The sequence below is a fragment of the Plecotus auritus genome (genome assembly GCF_963455305.1).
Source record: "Plecotus auritus genome assembly, chromosome: 1".
In the NCBI taxonomy this organism is placed as follows: domain Eukaryota; kingdom Metazoa; phylum Chordata; class Mammalia; order Chiroptera; family Vespertilionidae; genus Plecotus; species Plecotus auritus.
In genome coordinates, this window is record NC_137770.1 from 52,331,473 (window position 1) to 52,349,910 (window position 18,438).

General features: G+C 48.0%; 1 protein-coding gene across 27 annotated transcripts in view; it reads right to left on the reverse strand.

The window, feature by feature from the left end:
• Window positions 1–15,658, reverse strand: part of TPM1 (tropomyosin 1) — a gene marked incomplete at its 3' end in the record, with an annotated part of 29,541 nt that extends 13,883 nt beyond the window's left edge. For 7 of the 27 annotated variants that reach the window (XM_080670273.1, XM_080670261.1, XM_080670275.1 and 4 more), the window contains exons 1-3: window positions 15,276–15,658; window positions 14,033–14,158; window positions 1,788–1,921 (exon numbers count right to left, since the gene is read on the reverse strand). In XM_080670273.1, coding sequence (XP_080526399.1) covers window positions 1,788–1,921; window positions 14,033–14,158; window positions 15,276–15,389 — 374 coding nt within the window. In that variant the 5' untranslated portion in view covers window positions 15,390–15,658. Of the gene's footprint in view, window positions 1–1,787; window positions 1,922–9,732; window positions 10,265–14,032; window positions 14,478–15,275 lie in introns of those variants that run through there. The other 20 variants (XM_080670274.1, XM_080670262.1, XM_080670264.1 and 17 more) reach the window with 8 other exon arrangements.
• Window positions 15,659–18,438: the final 2,780 nt, after the last annotated feature.

An 18,438-nucleotide genomic window follows, 5' to 3' on the forward strand; every position in this document is an offset into this window, starting at 1 on the left:
GCTTTACTTGTTATATAAATAATGGGATTTCTTCCCTTTCCTCGTGGGAAGCTTCAGCTGGAAAATGGACCAAAGTTAGAACAACAGCATATTTATCTTCATACATGTCCTCCTACAAAGAAGGTAGTTGTTCTTACCTCATCAGCCACAAATGTAAATATTAGGTTGAACCATACGAAATTGCTGATATTTGACCATGTCAAACCTGTATAAACAGCGGTTTCATATGGGTCAAACTAACACTTGAGATAAGAAACGATGAGTTTTGCTTTTAATGGAACTCTTTCATAACAGAGGTGTCGACAGACAACACTGACACCATCTTCTAAGCTGATATGTATGTTTGGATCCTATGGCACGGTGTTAAGTTTTGGAAAATGTGAACTGACTTACAATATGTTACAGATTTACAGAATAACAATTCATGTGAAAATTGGATTCACTGACTAGAATCTGAGTAGACAGTAAGATAAAGAAGCCACTGTTTTCTGATGAAGCCCTACAATATGTTTCAGGAGACTCGAGTTCTAGTCTTGGCTCAGCCGTAAGTTGGCTGCGGGACGTTGGGCAGGTCGATCAGTCTCCAAGCCCTAGTTTTCTCATCTGTAAAATCAGGGGACTGGAGTAAAGATCTTGACATTCCTTTTACTCCAAAGTCTAAATAACATTGTCAGATTCAGATCATCACCTTTTAGGTTCATTAGCAAGTGTATTTCAGGAAGAAGTCAGCCATAAAACCACTGTTATGTGTACACTGTTCAAGATGGTGAGTCATCTTAAAGAATTCCAAAACTCTTGGTTAGAGAAGAAACATTAAGCAGCGGTGAATTATGAGCTGAAAACTTCAGCTAAAAAGCTTCTTTAATCCTAAAGTCTGAAATCACTCTTTATCCATGTGGTAGGGAGCAGAAAATCACTTCTAAGACGAAGAAATGGACAAAATGATTGACTGCGTTCCCCTGCCCAGATCTGCAATGTTTGGAGCCACCACACTGCTGTGTCATCCCTTAAGCAGCAGAGCTCTCTGGTCTCAGGGAGTCTTTCTAGGAGTGTTCCTATGCAATATGAATACATTAACTTCAACAGCTGAGAAAATGCCTTCTAAAACACACAACGTTGTGCTGGTCTACGTGGCCATGGTCTTCCTCTACTACCACAAAGTTAGATCTTGGAGCAATAAGTCGGGTAGAGCCAGGTTGTTACAGTGGGAGCAAGCAGGCTCAGAAGAAACAAGTATCTGATTGTATTTACATGTGCGAGTGTCTTATTAGCATTGCTAAGTCCAAAGCAATCTGCTTTTGCAGAACATATTTCTGTTTTATCTGTGTTTTCTCTTCCACCTGTTTGTTGGACTATCTGACAAATGACAGCCCATTTTTACTTAAGCCTAAAACAGTTATCTTTTTTAAAATGCCTCACTGCTCCGGGGCCAGCAGGAATGAAAGAACCATTATGCATCCCTAGAATTTCTTGTTTACATGTCATCTCCCTTGTTGGATGGTGAGCTCTATGAGGACAGGAAGAGGATCTTTTTCTTCTTTGTAACCTTGGGGTTGAAAGCCGCTCTGTGCTTTATCTAAAAGCACCCCATGTTAAATAAACAAAACCAATAAATTCACCACTAATGTTAAATGAACAAAACCAATAAAGTTATACCTGGGATCAAAAGAGGAAATAATCCCACCGAGAGACTGCAAAATTCTTAAGCCCCAAGATCAGAGAAGCCCTCCTGGTCCACCAGGAGGAAAGGCCGATGCTAAAAACCGGGCTGGGTGAGACGTCCTCACCTCTCACTCTCATCTGCTGCCTTCTCAGCCTCCTCCAGTTTCTGCAAAGCTGTTGCCAGACGCTCTTGGGCTCGATCCAACTCTTCCTCAACCAGCTGGATGCGTCTGTTCAGAGAAGCTACATCAGCTTCAGCCTAGGCAGAGAGAGTAAAAGGCGTTCAGAGTTGGGGGAAGTGAGGGTAGTGCCTTCAGGAAGTGGCTGAGACTGACATACTGATCTCAGATAGGAAGCCCGGGCCTTGTGGTGAGCTACCCCTAAGTGCACTGCAAGCTCTGGTCAACTTGGGAGTTCTTGGATATGTTCGTACATTGACTTACACATGGAATGTCCACATTTGTGTATGTACACATCCATACACACCATTCTCATTGGGAAGACAGACCATTAGCAAATGGTTTCTCACTTGGCTCCTTTCTTCCATAGATTTCAACACACTGGTTTTCCCTGTTAAAGGCTCTAAAATATTTCAAAATTCAGTGGCTCTAAAATATCTACCATACAGACACAACTAAATCCAGAACCCTCCTCCCAGCCCCTTTTTGGAAATTCCTTCAGAGTGACTAGCCATACTAGAATGGGGCCAAGACAAATTTCCCAAGTGTTTCCGACGTAAGCCTACTGGAATTCCTCCCTTCCTTCCTTCTTTTCCTTTTTTCCTTCCTTCCTTCCTTCCTTCCTTCCTTCCTTCCTTCCTTCCTTCCTTCCTTCCTTCCTTCCTTCCTCCTTAAAATTTGAATTCTTTATTGTTTAAAGTATTACATGTCTTCTTTCCCCCCACTGACCTCTCCTCAGCCATTCCCACCCTCCTGGAATTTCTTACAAGACAAGGTTGCCACAAGAAAAATTTCAAATTCCTTAGGTCAAAAGCAGTACAGATACCATTTTTACTTTTATCTATCTCTGAAATAAGATGTTTCTTTCTTGGGGATTCAATGATCACCTACTGGTGAAAGCATTGTTACTACAAGCCTCAGAACACTTGGAAGACGAATGGTCCATTACATACACTTGTATTGGTAGCTATTTAAATACTATGCATGCAAGCAGCCCTGGCCAATATTTCTCAGTGGTTAGAACATTTGGCCTGCACTCCGAAGGGTCGTGGGTTTGATTCTCAGTCAAGGGCACGTACCTGGGTTGCAGATTTGATCCCTGGCCCCAGTAGGGGCTTGTGCAGGGGGCAACCAATCAATGTGTCTCTCTCACATCACTGTTACTCCCTCCCTCCCTTTCACTCTCTCTAAAAATCAATGGGGAAAAATATCCTTGGGTGAGAACACAAGAAATAAATAAATATTATGCAAGTGAGATACAGAATTTATTAATCAGGTACTATTTCTTCATCCTCATTCATTTTGAATGTCTGCTTATCATGGGGTGATGGAGTTTAAGACACATGGAAAGTTTTCTAAAAATTACAACCTATGCTAGTTTCCTATCTACATTCCTGTCTTCTTTACTCAACTGTTAGCTTCTTATGTACAGGGAATCATGATTCTCTGCACAGAGTATGAGCTCAGCAAATGTCTATTGAGTAAAATGAGTAAAACCAAGCTAATTTAAACAAAAGCAACTTTCTCAGCTCGTGGACACATGATATACACAGTCTGAAATGCACATACAATTAGAGGGAGGCTGTGATTATGGCCTTGAATCAAAGGAATACAAGAACATTCAGCTCTTTGCTCATCTGTGCCAAGTTTTGTCTGGGAAAGATAAGTGATTAGGGCATTTGGTGAAGGACTCGATAAAAACATTCAAATATACTTTCATCTTGTCAAAAATTAACTATGTAGTAAAAATTGGCTGGCGGAGGCAGGGAGCAGTGGAAAACAGGAAATGAATCTGAGGAGGATGGTTTACAACTGTACTGGCCCACAAAGGAGATTGTAGGTGCACAGTGAGGAATGGGCCCCACTAAGTCTGACCTGCAGGGGCTGTTGGTTTTTTTGGAGGAGGGGTAGGGGTGATAGGGATAACACATTGCTTCAGTATAAGGAACTGTCTTTTTTAAGTCTGTAGCCCTATTTTTAAAAAATTGGGAGAAGTAGACACTAAGGGTATAGTTTTGGGTCAGGTCTGCTTTCTTCACTTTTCTATATTTTCCATGCCCAGTAAAATTCAATTCTTTTATGAACGGGGGAAACAAGTAAGCAACTCTCAAAGTTGAAAACAAAATGAAGAGCAAAATCAAACAAACAAAAAACCTTAGAGTGTACAGATCATATACTCAAAAGTATCCCCCTTCCTTTCCTTATTATTAATATAAAGGCAGGTATCCTCGTTACAGGTGGTGTGGCCAGAGAAATGTCAGCGACATTTTTATTTTAAATATGTTTTTTGTTTGTTTGCTTTTGTAGCCACCACACCAAGTTCCCTGCTTCACTTTCAATCTGGGTACCAGCCCTCAGGACTTCGTACTCATAGAAAGGAGACTGTTTAGGATTTGGGGACAGAAACTTCTGGGTGGGTGACAGGCCAGTCTCGGTCAGCTTCCCATACAGCTGGGGCATCGGAGTGTAAGAGGACAGCACCCCATGTTTAGTTCCGCCTCTGCACACAAGCTCTCTCTCCTGAGAGGTCCCTCTTCCCTCTTCTTCTACTCCCCTCCCCCACCCCCCCAACCCACACAACCATTCTTTCCTTTAGCTCTGGACACTGTTTTATAAATGTCCCTGACTCTCTTTCCCCAGGAGCATTTTGTAGGACCTTCCACCTGACGTGACAGGTTGTATCCTATGGAATACCAGCCAACAGGACCTCTTATAGGGCACAAAAGCAATGACTGGGAATGGAGATATGTTCCAGGAGCCAGGACTGGCGCACACAGAGAGCCGACCTATGGGTGGTCTATAAAACAGAGGCTTCGATTGTTTAGCTGGAAGGGCTAGCTAATCATCTAGCCAGGCATCGTCTAGCAGTTCCCACACCCAGCTGAGGGTCAGAGTCCACATGGAGATGTGTATTAAAAATATAAATTCCCAGCCCACATCCCTAGAGATTCTGATTCAGGTCAGAGGGGAGGGCAAGAATCTGTACTATAAACAAGCAACCTGTTCCACTCCTCCACCCTCTCCACCCCACCACCTAAAAGACGCTGGCCAATTCCATGGGGACCACTGTTCCAGCTCTCCCTTCACAAGAAAATGGGAAGAGGGTGGGATCTCTGACCCAGAATGCTGAAGTATGCTCAGGTCCACAGCCATCAGTGGGAGACGAGACTAAAATCCCAGTTGTCTGACTCCTTGTGCGCTGCTCTGTCACTTCTCCTCATGGCCCCTGGGACCGCAAGGACGCCCTGGAACTGGTGGTTCTCGCCCCTGGAGTCTTCTCTCTTCCTAAGCCAGAGGGGGAGGTTTCTCTATAGCCACGCCCAACCCAGCTCCCCAACCCACAATGGCCCTGAGTGACAGAGACTAACCAGGACTAGGAGGACAGTTACTGTATTAAATACCACCCACTAAACAAGTCCTTTCAATCCTTTTTGAAATAAGCTGTGGTATAAAACTGAAAACCCCATCAAGTAACACTAATGGAGAACAGCTGACATTCAAACACAGAGAGCACTTGCTCTCAACCCCAGAAGCCAATGTCTGCTGCCCCAGAGGTTTCAGAGCAGGACCAAGGTGCCTAGGTTACAGCCTGGACCCAAGAGCAGTGTCTGGGGTACATCTGTCTCTACGTAAACTTCCCCTGGGAAAAACCTGGACTCCCACTGGTTCTCAGGCCCTAACATACTGGTCTGATCACAATTTTGTTTGGTTCCCTAGAATTCACCTCTTTACGTTTCCTCCCCCCACCCCCCTTTTTTATTAGGAGGGAGGGGAGAATTACGTTCTATGTTCAAAAGGCCCCCTAGCTTTTATTTCCGGTTTGTATTTTCTAAATTCGGAGTTAGACACTTTCTAAGGTTCCTTTCATCCCAGCACCTGGGCAGTCTACTTAAGACTTACCTTGCTGCTGCCTCTGCCAGTACAAGCCTACAGCTACATGGCCAACCGCCTGTTATTTAAAAAGCAAATATAAATAACAAGGCTTTTGGGAAGGGTCAAGACCCAAGATGCAAATTATTTCCAGGCATGGAAATCACTCTTAGTGTGCTGGGTTAGCTGCTTCAAACAACAGCCTGTGTGTTGATGCTGCTGGCGAAGTCTTTCAGTTTGGGATGCTAGTTTCTTTTATTTCAAAAGTGCTATTGTATCCCCACATGTAATGAGCTACTCAGAAAAGAGACTGCTATAGTAGTAAAGGAGACCAATTGTCTTCCTGCAGATCTGTTGTTAAACAACCCTGAGGAGCTCTACCCTTGTGAAGTGCCTTAAAGTTAGTTAGTTGCAAGGTCAGGCCTATCTCCTCCTTGGTGTCCCCCTCCCCCAAAGGTATTAGCTACCTATACAGAAAACACGGCAGACATCCCCTCCCCCCCCCCCCCGCCCCCATCCCAACAAGGTACTACACAGAACTCAAGGGCCTGTCACACTATAGCAAAATATTACTCCAAAATCAGATTTGAAAGAACACTTTTACCAGGCCTATATTTTTAGGGCATCCAGATGTTTTAGTCAACACAACTTAAAATAATTAAAAATAACAATATTTTTTACTTAAATAACTATAGAATATTATAATATCCTAAAAATTAACCCTCTGGAATATATTTCCGAAGTCCTGCCTGAACCAGAGTGGAGCAAGCGATGATCAAAGGTCAGGCCCTTTTATTTCATGCAAACTGTAGTTTTACAGAGAAGGTTTCACCCAACTTGCTGTGTAAGTCCAAGTGACTCGGGCCAAGTTAAACTTCTGCCCTTATATGGTAAGGAAAGGGGGAAAAACACTGATGACATTAAGGGGCACTCCCATGGATAACAGATAAACACAACCTCCTCTATCTGTGCCAAGGCCTGTAATTTATGAGGCATGTTTGTATAATGAGGGAGAACGGACATGAACAGGGCATTGTCCTGCCTTTGCCTTGCCTACATATGAAAGCAGAAATTGAGAGTATACATTCCAGTTACTGCCACCCTGGGGGTGCCAATGTGAGCACAAAATGCACCCTCAGTGTCTTGGCCTCAGAAATATTTACCAACTCTAAAGGGAAAGGGCTGGAAATTTTGTGAACTGGTTATTTCCATGATTTAATAAAGTTACAAATTAAGAATCTACAAGTTGCAATTTTAAGTTTCCTTGTTTGCTGGGTACTATCCAGAAAGGAGGAGGATTGGCTACTTTTTCCTTTACAATGACAAAAAAAAAAAAAAAAAAAAACACAAAAAAAACACAAAAAAAAAACCACACAAAAAAACCCCCCACAAAAAACAAACCAACCCTCTTGAGTCACAACACCTAAAGTCAACCATTACATCAAACCAAGTAGCCTCATGCCAACAATTTCAAAGGCCCTCCACACCTTGGAAAAGCAAACCAGCAGGAAATAAGGAACCGCTGATTTTTCCAAGGTAAGTGCTAGTATAATAGGGCCAATTAACTACAACCTCTCTGAACTTTTGAGAATCTGGATTTGGGCCAACTCTTCAAATATTTTTTGCAGTGGCTTATGGCTTTGTCCCTAACCTCTATCTTCACTGCCAAGAGAAACTGTGACTACTAGTTGAACTCACAGCTGTGTCTGACAACTAACAAGAAACCACCTTGCATTAGCTATCTTGAAGTTCCAGTTTCAGAAGTGAAGAACAACTCTCAATCAGAAATTCTCTCAATGGCCTGACCCAGTCCTCAGTTGCCGTCTTAAAACGTTCTGTGTCCAATCACCCAGATAGGCTGTTTTCAAAAATTACTTTAAAAAATTAAAGCTTTTAAAACTACTTTTAACATAAAGCTTTGAAAAGGATGAAAGCATTACCTTTAGACAACTGGCACTGGAAGGTCACTTATAAAAAGCACAAAAGAAAAGGTGATATAAGAGTAACAACATGCCCTTCCTTACAATTTATCTTCTGTGCCTTTTATCCATCACTCGGCCAGGAGTCAGTAAAAGGCTCTCCTATACAGGACCACATGGTCTCTTTCTTAGCAGGGTGAGGGGATTTCTACTGACTTCACCATTAACACCACATCAACCCACCAATCATTCTTTCCAGGCTGCCGACATTGGCTCTCCAAGTTCCAAAAAGAAAAACAAATTGATTAAAAGCATTTAAATGGAGTGTTTTAAGACAGTGGTCCGCGGACCACTGGTGGTCCGTGAGGTCCGAAAGGTTGGAGACCACTGTTTTAAGATATGCTGGTCTGGCCAGTGTTGCTCAGTGGTTGGGTGCTGACTTATGACCCAGAAGGTCAGGGTTTGATTCCCAGTCAGGGCACATGCCTGGGTTGCAGGCTCAACCCCCGGCATGCAGGAGGCTGCTGATCAATGATTCTCTGTCATCATTGATGTTTATATCTCCCCATCTCCCTTCCTGTCTGAAATCAATGAAAATATACATTTAAAAAAAAGATGAGCATGTTATTTCCAAGATCCTTTGATAGGTAGGGAACTGGAGTATGAGCTGTGCACTTTTAATACCAGCTGACACAGAGCATCTATTCTGTTGTGCCTATCACTACTGTAATTTCTTGACACAACTAACTCCTTTCACCCTCACAAATGGTAGATGTTATTATTATCTCCATTTTTTGAGAGGGAACTGAGAGACTGAGAATTTGCCCAAGGTCTCATAGGTAGTAAGTAGTGAAGATTCAAATTCTGGCAATCAGGATCCCGAGTTCTTGTTCTCATCCATCATGTTGCATTAGTTCTAATGGGGCAAGGACAGCTAGCCAGTCAGAGAGCCAGTTGGAATCACTTTATAGCCAGTCAAATTCAAAGACATCCAGAGGACCACTTCTGACTTGTCCTCTAAAGAAAACTTTTTGCTTATTGATTTTGATTCCTGTCTGTATCTTATCTGAAATTTCCTCTAGTTAGTCCTTCCTCTGAGAAGCTGTTTGCTTCTAAGTATTTTATGCAAATACATAGTAGTTTCTGCAGCCAGCTGCATACTTAAGCAGTAACAATGTACTCAGCTGAGGATAGGCCCATTTAAGCACAGCTGGACACCATATTATCAGTTGTCATAAAATTCCCAAGGTGTTTTGAATATCCTGATTTAAAGCACGCACACTCATTAAAAAAAAAAAAAATCAACAAATCGCAAATGCCTGAACTACCTCTGAAATCCTGTTCCTGTTTGCTGGATACACTTGCCTTAGCAGAAAGGAAACTAGGTATTACATTCAACATGGGGGAGGGGGAAGCAGGCAAGAATACACCCAGTAATCGTTCATTTAGCCAACTTTCTTCCAAGACTCAGTAACAAAGGAATATCTATCTGTGTAATACAATTTGGAAGGAGGGATGGTTAAGAAAGGGAAATTCAACGGGCAGCAAACTAAGCAAGTCAGAACCTGGGGCCGTCAATGTCTCAACCATTAGAGAAAGGGCTTCCAGAAAACGAAGGGTCAGTGGGGATGGTGGAGTTCAGCATCCCCGGGCCCCAAAGCTTGGCAGAGCCTCATACTTGACCTGCAGACGCCCCGTCCCAAAGGAAGGGATTTCTGAAAGGATTTCCCTCTCTCCTCCCCATCCTCCAAGTAAATAATGCCTGCAGCACAAAGTGAACATTCTGGGGGACTCGAGACAACCGGACAGAACGCAAACACCCCAGATATGAAGCCCCTTCTGGGAAAGGGCTGCTTCCAGAACCTTCTCAACACCACTCCTGCTTCCCCTCAGAGCTTTTACTTTAGACCAGAGACGTGGAATGGAAGGACAGAGAAGCACGCACAGGGCCCCTGCAGAGCCGGCGCCTTCAGCCAAGGTGCGCCCAGGAGCGTGGGGGAAGGGGTCGGTGGGCTCCAGAGGCCTGGCGGCGCACGAGGAGGCGCCTCCGGGTGTGGGGGCACTGGGTGATGGGAGGGTTGGGTGCTGGGTGGGTCCCTTACGGTCTCCCTCAGCTTTCTCTCGTAGTCCAGCTCGCGCTGCAAGCTGCCCGCGCGCTCCTCCGCGGCGTCCGCCTGCTCCTGCAGGCTGCGGATCTTCCTGCGCACCGCCTCCAACGAGCTGCTCCCCGCCATCGCGCGGGGCGGCGGGCGGGCTGCGGTGGGAGAGGCCGGCTGCTGCGCTCTGGCCGCCGCTGCCGCACTCCCGAACGCCCGGCCGCCCCGCCCAGCCTCGCCGCACGACGGCGGCGCCCCCTGCGGCCCCGGACCAGCCCGGAAGTCGCGGTCTCCCGGGCAGCGCAAGCGAACCGCGGGCGGGTGTGCGAGCGCCGGAGGCGGGCACGGCGGGCGGGGCGGGGCGCGCGCCTCGGACCCCGGGAATTTGCAAACCGCGGGAGGCGCCGCGCATGCTCGCTGCAGCGGGGAGGCAGGCGTAGGGGCACCCAAGGAGCACCTGGCGGACTGGATAGGCCCTGCAGAGAAGAGGCCACCGCTCCAGGGATTTTGCTTCGATTCCCAGCGCCTCTCCCCAGCTCCCAGTAGTCTCGGGCAACGGGCCTGGCCGCTAAGGGCGATGGTGCCGCCTACTGGCGGCGAGAGCGCTTCGCTCCGCATCCCGTATTCCCAGGCCCAGGAGCGAGCTGAGCGAAGGGTTTGGGCCCTGAATGTGCCTCGGGACTCTTCCTCCTTGTAAAGAACCCCAGAACACAAGATTCTAACCATAGTAGACCTATTTCTCCAAAACTCACGAAGTGAAAAGCACTAACATGTTTCATGTTAAACCTCCTGTTTTAAATGCAGTCTTCCCAGGTTAGAATCTGGTTCCTAGTTCTCTCCTGTCTGTGTGACCTTGGACAAAAAACTCGATTTCTCTGGGCTTCATCTGTAATAGTGGGGTTAATAGTACTTCCTCACTGAGCTGATGTCAGGGCTATGAAACAATGTAAAGCGCTTAGCACAATATCTTGTACATACATTAGTTAAGAACTCAAATGATAACTTTACTTAATATATAGGCAGGCATTGTTTTAAGGGTTAGGCTGGGGCCCATAACCAGCTGTTTACCCCATTCCCTCTGGAACTCACTTTCCTGTCCCTAAAAACAATCCTCTCAAGGGTTCCTTTTGGTTACAGCCGCTGCTGGTTTTAAATTAGCCTCTGAGATCTGGCATCTGACCAATTCTGGGCTGGACTGGGCTGCCTTTAAAAGGCACACCAAGGAAGACTGCCGAACCCTAAGAGAGCCTCTAGCAACAGCTGTGTGAAAATCACTGTGGACAATATCTCTGGGAACTGTCCTCTGCCAATTTGCCCCTTAGGCTGTGTTTTTAAATGCCTGCTAAGTCTCACGGCTTTCAATCCTCACCATTCTCAAAGGAGGCCCTTCAAGTCAGTTCCTGATATGTTTAAGTGTGGGAATAATGAAGAAAAAGAAAACAGACTTGACATCCCTCTCCTCCTCCATAGCCCTCACAGACCTCCTTAGCTGTCCTGAGACGTTTTCTATGGACTCTCTCAGCCTCTGTGAGATCTCCCGCCGGCCCCCGCCAAGTGCCCTGACATCCTGTAGGGGGAGCCTCTCGCTCTGTTTCACACAGTTCATCTGGTCAGGCAGGAGGCTAGGTCTCCATGCCTAAAGGAGTGCAGACTTTGGGGCTCCAACTTTGAGGGTGGGCAAGGGAATGGCTGAGAGCCTCCAGAAGCCAGGGAAACTGCTGGGCACTTGCAAGTGCTTTAAGCAGCCGAGTGACTTATTGTTCTGCTTTTCAAACACCTCGGAAAGTCAGTTTCAGGTGAGTTCATTTTCATGCTGATGTCATTATACAAGAGTGTAAGGGCAGTTCTCAGCCTTGGCTGCACATTGGAGTCACCTGGATATTTAAAAAAATACTAATGCCGGGGTTCCACTCCCAGAGATTCTGATTTAATTGGCCTGGGGTATAGCCTGGATTTGGGGTTTTAAACCTTCCTAGGTGATTCTGTTTAGAGAAAGTTGAGAATCACTGATTTAGAAAGCAAAGACTGACAGGGAATAAAGACTCACATACTGCAAATCTCAGGTATATAGAGTTATTGGGGTCGAGGTTGGGGGCCAGAGAGAAAACGGAGCCCTAGATCCCCTTCAGCCTCACTTAGGTGAGATGGCAACAGAATATTCAAAACAAAACCATTTGGGATGCTACCTCAGGAATGACCACCTTTTAAGTTAGGAAGAGCCCAGTTCTGGAATAGGATGTGTAAAGTATGTTGGTAAATTAGAAAAAATGTTTTTAGTAGTGGTAGAAAAATGCAAGACTGATCCACAGTTCTTAACTATGTATGTACAAGGTAATGACAGGGAAATGTCCTTATCACAGATGTAATATAATACTACCTCAGGAAGCTGACCTCTCTCCCACCTCCCCTTTCTCTAGTGACAACTGTCTTGTCCTGCTCAAGTCAACTATTTTTTTTTTTTTTTTACTAGTTAGGAATCACTCTAAATATAGCATTTATTCACAAACTTCTTCCACATCCCTACAGGTTCCCAACAACCTAAAATGTCTTAAAGGGGAAGGTGATCAAAATATACTGCCAAAAAAAAAAAAAATGTGTACCATATTAGGGACAGTTTTCCAGTTGGGGAAAAAAAAAAGAATCCAAACAGAGTTCCAAAAACCTCCCTCCAGTGCTGGCCCCACCCCTTCCCCCCAGCTGGCTTTAAATATCCTCTTTTCCACTTCTGCCCACCTCATTCCTAGGCTCCCTTAAACAAGACTTCAATAAAGACCTATAGCTCTACATAGTCACAATAATTATTATCTATTTTTCCTTAAGAATTGCAGTATCTTTTTTGTTACTTCTCTTGCCTTACTGGGCTACTTTCAAATTCTCTGCATTCTTTACCTTATAAGGAATATCTCTCCTTGATCTATCAGCGGCTCTTTTGAAAAGCTAAATAAACGTCCTGCTGGAGAATTTGGGGGAGACAGACATCCTCCAGTCAGCCTTACGGAGAGCACACATCTGATCTACATTATACAATGTGGGCAGAGTTATGTGTTCTTTGGTTCTTTTTCTAAAGCCAGGTAGTTTGCAACTTAAATATTTAGCTAAATCATTGCTTCCCTGAACCCCCTTTTCCAGGAACCTTGATTTTCACTGAAAAAAAAAAAGTTTTTTTTTTTTTTTTGCAGATTCTAAATGTCCCAAGTCTGGATTTCTCATTTACAAACACACTTGGAGATTAGATTTCAAGCCTTTCTTACCACAAAAAGCCTTTACTGATTTCAAGACCCAAGACCCTCCAGCAATTTGCATTTTACTCTCAGACAAAATATTCTGCCAGTTGCACTTGGTAGTATAACTTCTGGGCATAGCTTTTCCTGGTACTCATACATTCTTGGAATTGTTCCCAAGGAATTCTTTCCTAATTGGGCCTCTAGGCTTAATTAGCTTCTAGAACGGAATCCAACGGTGTGAAAAGAAGTCCTTTGGAAATCTAATGCTTGGCTTGACTTACGCGGCAGAAGAGGCAAGCTCTTCAGCTAAAAAGATTCCTCCAAAGGGCAGTGAACAGAGTGCTGATAGAGCTTTTGCCTGTTTGCATCACCCCTGAAACTATGTGGTGGTTGTCAGAGGGCTGACAGGTGGGGGTGGGGTGAGCAGGAGGGGCAGGGGGCAGCTAGCTCACTATACCATATAAAGCACTGAGCTATATATAACCCCCAGCTTACTTTTTGGATCTAGTGCCCTCAGCCTGCAGACCCAAGCAAGTATCATCTTCCCAGGCAGATCTTAAGGGCTGAATTAAGGCTTCCCTGCGAAGAAAGGAGGCCTCAGGAGTCTCTGTGGCCCACCATCAAGCTCAGCCTTCTATGCAAAAGTAGCCCCAAACTATTCCTTTAATCTAGAGGACAGGCCTCTGTCCCCTGACTAGACACACCACCGACACCAGGCCTCCCCACCCACCAGAGATGGCAAAAGGAAAGAAAGAAATTAGGCATTCCGTTTGCACAAACCTTGGTAAGGACACCTCAGAGGTTTTCTGCTACCAGGGAGGCAAGGTTCACCCCCAGCATCCAATTTCAGCTGCTGTGAACTCCCAGCTTCTCACCCCCCAAACCCCAGGAGTGGGGTCACAGAAGGAGAAAAAGAGAGAGGAACGGATGAAATATGAAGAACGTGTGCAGTAGCGGTCTGTGGCAGCATCCAGCGCTCTGGGCCAGGGCAGGGCTATATGCAGGTGTCTCTCTGGCCCCCTGGTGACTCCAGAGCGGCCCGCGGGCAGGAGGTGAGGGAGGCAGTGTGTGCAAGCACTTACGTCGGTGGCCTTTTTCTCCGCCAGTTCCAGCTTTTCCTGGGCATCTTTGAGAGCCTCGGAGTATTTGTCCAGTTCATCTTCCGTGCCCTTGAGTTTCTTTTGTAGCGACACCAGCTCATCTTCCAGCTGGGAGTTGGCCGTGGGGGACGGGGAGTGGGGGGTGCGGCAGGCAGCGTGATCCCGCAGGGGAGGGGTGTGGGTGCACAGAACCAGAAGGACAGGGACAGCGGGACAGAGAGAGGGAAAGACAGGGAGGGAGGGAAGGAGAGAGAGAGAGAGACAGTTAGCCATTCGTGCGCCGAGCCGCGCGCCCCGGTACCTTGGCGGCGGTCTCGTCGGCGGCCAGGAGGCTGTCCTCCGCCTTGTGCAGGTCCTCCAGCACCCGGTCCCGCTCGTCCTCCGACGCCCGCAACAGCTTCTCCTTCGCCGCGATGTCCTCCTCCAGCTGCGGGGCAGCGGCGGGAGCGGGCGGCCGGCACGGACCGGGTGTTAGACACACACACAACACCACACACAACACACGGGCGCCGGGTTGGCTGCGGCCCCTCCGGCTCGGGGCGCCGCCGAGTTTAGGTTCAAGGGTCCCCAGGTAACCTCCTCTTGCTGGAGCCGGAGGCGAACCGTGGCTCACCTACATTCGGACCTCCCCCAGGGCGAGACTCCTGCCCTGTCGCAGCGGGCTCAAGCCCACAACTTGGGGTGCAGAAAAACGCCCCATCTTCTTGGCCTTCGGGCCCTACTCTCTATTCTGTCCCACCTTTGCTCTTAGGAATAAACTCCATGACCCTAGCCCTCACCCCACTTCCCCTCCTCCCCCCCACCCCCGCGCCCAGTTCTGTCCCAGTTGAAGGGTTTATTCTCAAATGTCCAGAAGAACTTCTAACACTTGCTGGGCTCGATTCCCTTCAAGCCCGCACTCCACCCCTTCTCACCCCCACGGATACAAACTTGACTCCCGACCTCGAGAACCAAGTGCCCCTAGGGCTTGGATGGACTTCGTGGGCTCTGAGAGCCACAGAGGGAAATACACGTCCTCAGACGAGAATGAAAAGTTAGAATAAGCCCGAGTCTTGCTCTTCTCTTTCCCCTCTCAGACGCGCGCGCCTGGCCGTCCGGGGAAGGGGGTGGCTCCCCGAGTCCTCGGGGTGAAGGGCCGGGAAGGGGTGTCAGGCCGGGTCCAAGGGCTCAGGGAACCCGGGCGGAGCGCCGGCGCCCGGCGGGCTTGGGGCGGGGAGGTGCAGACCTGCTTGCTCCTGTCCTCCGCCGCCTTCTTATCGGCCTCCGCCTGCTCGGCTCGGTCCAAGGCGTTCTCCTTGTCGAGCTTCAGCATCTGCATCTTCTTCTTGATGGCGTCCATGGTGGCGGCGGCGAGGGGCCCGGGGGCTGCGGCGGGAGCGGCGAGGCGAGGCGAGAGCGCGGAGGGGCGGCCGAGCCGGAGTGCGAGCGGAGCCGCCTGCTCCTTCCAGATATGTACTTTCCCAAGGGGACGACCGCATTCCTCAAGACAGCCAATACTTTTTTGGAAAAGCTTTTTCCTCCTGCCCCCTCTCCCCTCTCCTCCCTCCGCCCCCTGCGCCCTCCCCGCTCCTCCCGCGGGGGCTGCGCGCCCATTCGCTGCCGCCTGCCAGCCTCCGGGTTGACGGTGGATATGACTATATATGGGGACCCGAGCCGCCGAGGCGGCGGCCGGCCTGGGCCGCCCTGTTTCCAAACCTGCACACCAGGGAGAGGGCGTCGGGGCTTCGCTTGGGGCCGAGTCGGGGATGAGGCGCTAACTTCTGCCCTCTGCGCCCGCTCCTCTGGGAGCCGGCGCCCCACCATTAGAGTCCCCAGCCCAACCGCCCGAGTCACAGGAGCCCGGGGGAGCGGGACAGGTGGCAGGTGTGCGTCGCCCCCCTCAGCCGCTGGACCCCGGCGCGCTCAGCATCAGGTCCCCCGGGGTCCCCAGCAGCCTCCGACCCCGGCACCCAGGCCTGAGCGCTCCGGGCATCCGCCCAGCGCTCCCAAGCGCTCTCAGCTTGACAGGTATCCTCCTGGGCGCTCACTTTCGGGAAACTAACCTGGAGCAGAGAAAGCGAGTTGAGAGCAAGACCTGGGGGCCGCTCCTGAGACTCTCTGCTGATGTGGGTCAGAATGCCCGGGAATCTGTCTTCTGCGTGCCTTTTCCCTCAGAGAGGGCTAGTCACTTTAGGGACACAGGACCCAGTTGGCTTAGTTCTCCGTGTGTCAGTGCCTGGCTTCAGCAAAGGGGAGGGAACGTGGGTGGGTGGGAGTTGAAGATGAAAGAACATTGAGTTTAGACTCAGGAACTTGGTCTCTGGTCTCTATCACCTGCAGCTGTGTGACCTGGAGGAGTTAGCGTCCGTGTCTCAGTTTCCCCATCTTTAAATCCAGATGATCTCCGAGGTGCCTACAGAGCAAACTCTTTATAATTTTTCTTGCACTGATTTTAGGAATTCAGCCTCTTGCCATGTTAGACGCTCAGGCACCAGGTTGCCAAGACATGGGATAAATGTTAACCCAGCTAAGTCATTGCATCCACAGTCATAGCTCTGAGGCCCAGCTCTGTACAGTGAGCTCCGCTTGGAGGCAGCAGGATTTCCTACATCTCTCACTGCCCCCAGCTCCCAATGGGGAAAGCCTGCTCTTTTCCTAGCTTTGGTGGGAGGGGAAGGAAGGGGGCTGCCCCAAAGCCCTGCCTGAGACTGGCTGAGGTGGAGTTGGTGAGGGTCTCATTAACAGTCCCCATAGAATAATTCACAAGCTGTACTACATGGATACCGAATATTCCCTGGACGGTGTCTGAGCAGATTAGGCAGGCCAAACAACTTGTAAGTCCTTCAGAGAAAGATCAAGTTCCTCTCCAGGATTTTATCAGGTTTCCTCCACTAACCCAACTGCCCAGGAGGGAAAACATACCCTGACCTAATGGTCAGAACAGTAGATCTGTGTGCCTACGGGCTGCACGGCACAGAAACTCACCAGAGCCCTTTAATCGCCATATGTCAACCCAGCCACTGCAGCACTGACAAAGTTCAAGGCCTCTCAGCAATATACAGATGCATGGATCACAGGGAGCTGAGTCCCCAGCACGGAGCTCAGCAAAGGGGGTAAGAGTAGGGACTCAGGAGTTAGACTCTGTGATCCAAACCTGGCCTAGCCTCCTCCTTGCCTTAGTCATGTTACAACCTTTTTAAGCCTCAGTTTTCTCTTCTGTAAGTAGGTGTAAAAATTCTTCCCTCTTAGGGTTGTTACAAGGATGAAAATGAAATAAAGAATGAAAAACGCCCTAGCTGGTTTGACTCAGTGGCTAGACTCGCAGGGGTCCTCAAACTTTTTAAACAGGGGGCCAGTTCACTGTCCCTCAGACCATTGGAGGGCCGGACTACAGTTTAAAAAAAAAACTATGAACAAATTCCTATGCGCACTGCGGGCCCGGGACGAGTCGGCTGCTAAGCAGGACAGGCAGCAGCACCCGGCAGGCTGGATAAATGTCCTCGGCGGGCCGCATGCGGCCCGCGGGCCGTAGTTTGAGGACCCCTGGAGAGCATCGGCCTGAAGACTGAAGGGTCCTGGGTTCGATTCCAGTCAAGGGCACATGCTCGGGTTGCGGGCTCGATCCCCAGTAGGGGGCGTGCAGGAGGCAGCCAATCAATGATTCTCTCTCATCATTGATGTTTCTATTTCTCTCCCTCTCCTCTCTCTGAAATCAATTAAAAATATATGTAAAAGAATGAAAAGCATTTTGTCTAGCACATAGCAAAGTGCTCAGTAAATTCTGGCTGCTTGGGTGGCAGAGGGCCAGTCATTTCTCCTCTCTGGGTTTCAGTTTTCTCATCTATAAAATAAGGCAACTGAACTAGAGAAACGCTTGGAGGGACCATATATTACTGACTTTTATTCACTATGTCTAACATAGCAGAGGAATGCGTCAAAGTTTCCTTGAATGAACAGGCAGGGCAGACAATTCATCAAACACACCATTGATGAGCACTGACTAATATACCACCACTGTATATATCCCTGTTCCACAGGCAGGCACTAGGCTCTAGGATCCTCACATGAGTAAGACATACCCATGCCCTCCAGGGGTCCAGCATGAGTAGGGGTATAGGAATTCAGAGAAGGAAGAAATTGAAATGACCAGTCAGAGCAGACAGAAAAAGACTTCTTTGAAAAGTGGTGGTTTTTTTTTTTTTTTTGAAAAGTAGTGGTTTTTAAACTGATTTTAGAGTAAGGGTAGTAGTTTGTTAGAGAGGAGGGTATTGTACAAGCCAAGGAAAAAAAAGGGAATGGTTGATGGTGGTTGGACAGTAGGTTTATTTGGGGGTGAACTGGGATATGAAACTGGAGAGGTATATTGGGGGCATTTAGTGAAGGGACTTGAATTCTGGGTCAGACGTTCA